Source organism: Propithecus coquereli, unplaced genomic scaffold (assembly GCF_000956105.1).
Source record: "Propithecus coquereli isolate 6110/MARCELLA unplaced genomic scaffold, Pcoq_1.0 Scaffold124, whole genome shotgun sequence".
Lineage (NCBI taxonomy): Eukaryota > Metazoa > Chordata > Mammalia > Primates > Indriidae > Propithecus > Propithecus coquereli.
Window position 1 is genome coordinate 1,609,668 of NW_012136525.1, and position 5,065 is coordinate 1,614,732.

General features: G+C 36.9%; 1 protein-coding gene across 1 annotated transcript in view; it reads left to right on the forward strand.

The window, feature by feature from the left end:
• The window catches only part of CLEC6A (C-type lectin domain family 6, member A), a 31,757-nt gene extending 27,659 nt beyond the window's left edge, over nucleotides 1-4,098 (forward strand). The window contains exons 4-5 of the mRNA XM_012637799.1: nucleotides 2,212-2,327; nucleotides 3,954-4,098. Coding sequence (XP_012493253.1) covers nucleotides 2,212-2,327; nucleotides 3,954-4,098 — 261 coding nt within the window. The remainder of the gene's footprint in view (nucleotides 1-2,211; nucleotides 2,328-3,953) is intronic.
• Nucleotides 4,099-5,065: the final 967 nt, after the last annotated feature.

Consider the following 5,065-nt stretch of genomic DNA (forward strand, 5'->3'; position numbering starts at 1 on the left):
TGTGATCTTTCTGTCTTTTGGATGTAGGCATTTGTGGGTATGAATTTTTCTGTTAGGATTCCTTTAGCTGTATCTCACAGATGTTGATAACTTGTGTTCTCTTTATCATTTAGTTCAAAGAACCTTTTGATTTTCATCTTAATTTCCTCCTTGACCTGAGTATCATTCAGAAGTAGGTTGTTTAGTTTTCGTGACTTTGTGTAGAAATGAGTGCTTCTGTTTGAGTTGATTTCTAATTATATTCTCCTTTGGTCTGAGAAGAGGCATTGCATAATTTCTATTTTTTTTAAATTTGTTGAGATATGTTTTGTGGCCTAGGATGTGATCATTCTTAGAGAATGTTTTATGAGCTGATGATAATAATGTATATTCAGGTGTTTCTTGAGTAGAATGTTCTGTAAATGTCTGTTAGGCCCATTTGTTCTAGAGTTGTATTTAAGTCCATTATTTCTTTGTTTATTTTCTGTTTGTAGGATCTGTTCTGTTCTATCAGAGGGGTGGTGAAATCCCCAACTATTAGGGTTCTTCTGTTTATCATTTTGCTTAGATTAAGTAGGATTTGCCTTACGAATCTGGGCACACCTCTGTTAAGTGCAGAAATATTTAGAATCGTTATGTCTTCTTGTTGAATTGTTCCCTTTCCTATTATATAATGACCATCATTGTCTTTCTTCACTACTGTTTATTTGAAGTCTTTGTCATCTGATGAGAACTTCTATAGCGGCTTTCTTTTGGTTTCCATTTGCATGAAATATTGTCTTCCTTCCCTTCACCTTGAGTCTGAATGATTACTTTTGGGTTAGTAGTGTTTCCTGAAGATAGTAGATACTTGGATTGTATTTTTTTATATATTCAGTCAGCCTATGTCTCTTGAGTGGGAGTTCAAGCCAATCACATTTATCGAAAGAATTGATAACTGGGTTGGATTTTTGTTCATCCTGTTGAGTAGAACTTTGTTTCTTTGTTTTATCTCTTGAGCCATTGTGTTATCTGTCTTTTGACCTTTAGTTTTTGGGTCATTTTACACTGGTGGGTGTCTATGGTGCTGATCCATGTATAATGCAGTTCTCAGTACTTCCTGCAGGGCAAGTCTTGTCTTGCCAAATTCCCTAAGTGTTTACTTGTCTGAGAAAGTCTTTATTTTCCCTTCATATGCAAATCTTAGTTTTTCAGGATACAAATTCTAGGTTGGCCATTATTCTGTTCGAGAAGACTTAGAATGAGGCCTCAATCACTTCTGGCTTGTGAAGTCTCAGTTGAGAGATCTTCAGTTAGCCTCATGAGTTTCCCTTTGTAAGTTACTTGATGCTTTTGCCTTATGGCTCATGGGAACACCTCTTTAATGTTTATATTAACCAGTCTGCTGACTATGTGTCATGCTATTTGCCTTTTTGTGATGAATCTTTCAGGAGTCTTTTGAGGTTCTTGTACCTAGATATCTAGATTTCTAGCAAGGCCAGGGAAAGTTTCCTCAAATAGGTTTTCCAAGCCTTGCGTATTTTCTTCTTTTTCCTCAGAGATGCCTATGATTCGTATGTTAGGTCTGTTCACATAATCCCACATTTCTTGTAGGCTTTGCTCTTTTCTCTTATTTCTCTGCTTTATCTCTGCAACTAACTTGTTTAATTCAAAGGTGTTGTCTTTAAGCTCTGAGATTCTTTCTTCTGCCTGATCTAACCTATTCTTAAGGCTTCTTCCTCTGTCTTTTGTTCCATTTAGTCCCTCAGTAGATTGGATAATGCCCACTCACATTGGGGAGGGCAATCTACTACTTAGTGCAGCAATTGAAATGCTAATCTCATCCAGAAATACCTTTGCAGACACACCCAGAAATAATGTTAATTTGGTCACCTTTTGGCCCAGTCATATAGACACATAGAATTAACCATCACAACATCTGAACATACAAAAAAAGACTGAAAGCACAAAAATGGATTTATGGACTTTTGTACATTTAAAAACTCTGTTTCTTGGTTAAAAAAAAAAAAGGAATTATACTATGTTTGAGATTGGAATGCCTGTGTTAGCTCTCTCTCCTCCCTGAGATGATGTTGGTGTTTTTTGGCCTATACTGCTGGTCAGTGTACCATCATGTAACTCCTTGCACCTTGTGCTTTGTTCTAAAGAATGGCTCTAAAGACTATGAAAAACTCTTATTCTGTTCACTCTGGAAACCCTAAAGTCTATGACTCCTTCTTTTTCTTCATGCAGAATTTCATTGTCCAGCAGCTGAATGAATCACTTTCTTATTTTCTGGGGCTCTCAGATCCACAAGGTAATGGCAATTGGCAATGGATCGATCAGACACCTTTCAAGAAAAATGTCAGGTGAGTGCAGACATAGATTAATGAACCATAGGGCCTTGTTTATATAGAAAATTTAGGGAAATTTTGTTAGCAGGGACTATTAATGTTAATATTACAATTGTAACAATGATTAGGCTCTAACAATTACTAAGCCCTTACAAGGCACATGTATTTTCTCAAACTTCATAAAAACTTCTCTCTTTCAGAACTAATTTTCCAAGTGAAAAATTGAATAACTTGTCCAAGATCAATAAACTAGTAAAATGAGAAACTGGGTCCCAATCCATGTCTATCTGACTCCAAAAAGGGTGCTATAAGGCATTATATTAATATTTTTCTGCCTCTCAACACAACTAGATACTTAAATTCATCTGTAGTTAATAAGATTCAAAATATCTGGGTCAGAACTATGTACAATTGTAGCAAGATAATTATATAAGAGTACTATTTATTTGTGGCTTTAAAAAAACCTTACTTTAATTATACATTACCTTATTTGATTCTCACACAATCTTGTGAGTTATTTAGAGACTTTGTTATGATACCCATTTGTATAGATGAGGAATCTATTACCTAGGGAGATTAAATTACAGGATCAAGGACAAAATGATTGAGTAGCAAAATCAGGACTTTTTTTTTAAATTTTTTTTCCAGCACATTATGGGGGTACAAATGTTTAAGTTACATGTATTGCCCTTGCCCCACCCGAGTCAGAGCTTCAAGAGTGTCCATCCCTCAGACAGCATGCACTGCACCCATTATGTGTGAATATACCCATCCCCTCCTCCCCCTTCCCATCTGCCTGACACCTGATGAATGTTATTACTGATGTGCACTTAAGTGTTGATCAGTTAATGCCAAGTTGATGGTGAGTACATGAGGTGCTTGTTTTTTCACTCTTGGGATATACTTCACTTAGTAGAATGGGTTCCAGCTCTATCCAGGATAATACAAGAAGTGCTATATCACCATTGTTTTTTGTGGCTAAATAGAACTCCATGGTATACATATACCACATTTTATTGATCCACTCATGTATTGATGGGCACTTGGATTGTTTCCACGTCTTTGAAATTGTGAATTGTGCTGCTATAAACATTTGAGTGCAGATGTCTTTTTTATAGACTGTCTTTTAAAACCAGTTCTTTTAACTCCAAAAATAATGTTCAAGCTCCTACCCCTACCATAGACTGTATTCCTTGGAAGCAGGGTAACTTTATGTCCAGGCTCAGGCACCCTAACACTCATTTAAGGCAGCTCCATGAGGACAGAGACATTTAGGAAGAGTACACAGATGTAAGGAGGCAGCCTTTGTATGATGTGTCAGTAAGAAAGGAATTGTTCAATAACCGAGGTCAGGATAAGGGCTCTGTAAAGAGGAGCAAATAAAGATCAGATTGCAGGGAAAAGGTCCCAAGAGTGCACCATTTTAGAAAAATTTTGCCAGGAGAATGTTAGAGGAACCACTGTAAAAGTGTGTGTCCATACTTGAGGTTTTTGAGGAGGGCAATATGAGAAGGGGGTGTGATCACTGGAATACTCTCTCCACTGAACCATTCTGTTCAGCCCCAAGTCTATTAATATATACTTTCTAATCAGTCACTGTACATTCACTGAGGAACATTTCTACCTTTTCTTTCCCTTTAGGTTCTGGCACCCAAATGAGCCCAATTTTCCTGCAGAGCAGTGTGGTTCAATAGTTTTCTGGAAACCTGGAGGTTGGGGCTGGAATGATGTTTTCTGTGGTACTAAAAGGAATTCAATATGTGAGATGAAGAAGATTTACCTTTGAGTAGAATTTTATTCACTGACACCTTTAAAACTGGGACCTATCATGAAATGATAATTTCTTCTTATAATTTGCATATAATCCTTATGTCATGGAGGTTCACAGTAATATTCAGATGCCTTTCTCCCTTTAATCATACCTTTTCTACTTTCCTCTTTTCCACTAATGGTAGAATGATCTCTTTCTCTCTTTGTTCTGTTCTTTCATTTGTTATTTATTCTTTTCTTTCCTTTCTTCATATTTTCTTTCACAAACATTCCTTGTGGAATAGTACAGAGACTGCACTGCATTTTGTCTGTCAGAAGATTTATAAGGCAATATCTTTTGAAAATTATGACCTTCCTTCCTCAAATGCCATAAAGAAATCTTTTTGGTTAAGATGGTAGTGAGAACTATAATCATCTGAAGGCTTGACCAGAGCTGAAGGATCTGCTTTTTAGATAGCTCGTTCACATGGCAGCAACTTGGTGTTGGCTATTGCTAGGAGGCCTCTGTTCCTCACCACGTGGAACTCTCCATAGGGCTACCTGACTCTCCTCACAATGTGGTGCTAGCTGCCATGGGAGCAAATGATCCAAGAGAACACGTGAAAGTGCAATGTCTTTTATGATCTAGCCTCAGCAGTTATGTACCATAACTTCTGCTGCACCCCACTGGTCACATGGATATATAAAGAAGGGGACTACCCAAAGGTCTGAATACCAGAAGGTGAGACTTACCAGGGGCCATCTTGGAGGATGACTATCACAATAGCGTTTCTTTAAAAAGATACAAAAAACATGTGTCGAGCAAGAAAATCATTAAAAGTTCTTCCACACTAAAATTACAGACTTTTGATCATCAAAACACTAAAGAACCGGGGAAAGATATTTTAAACACTTATAACTAAAACAGTATTAATACCAAGAGTAAACGGACAACTGTCATGAATCAATTAGAAGAACACAAAGAAATGGGCAAAATATTTAAA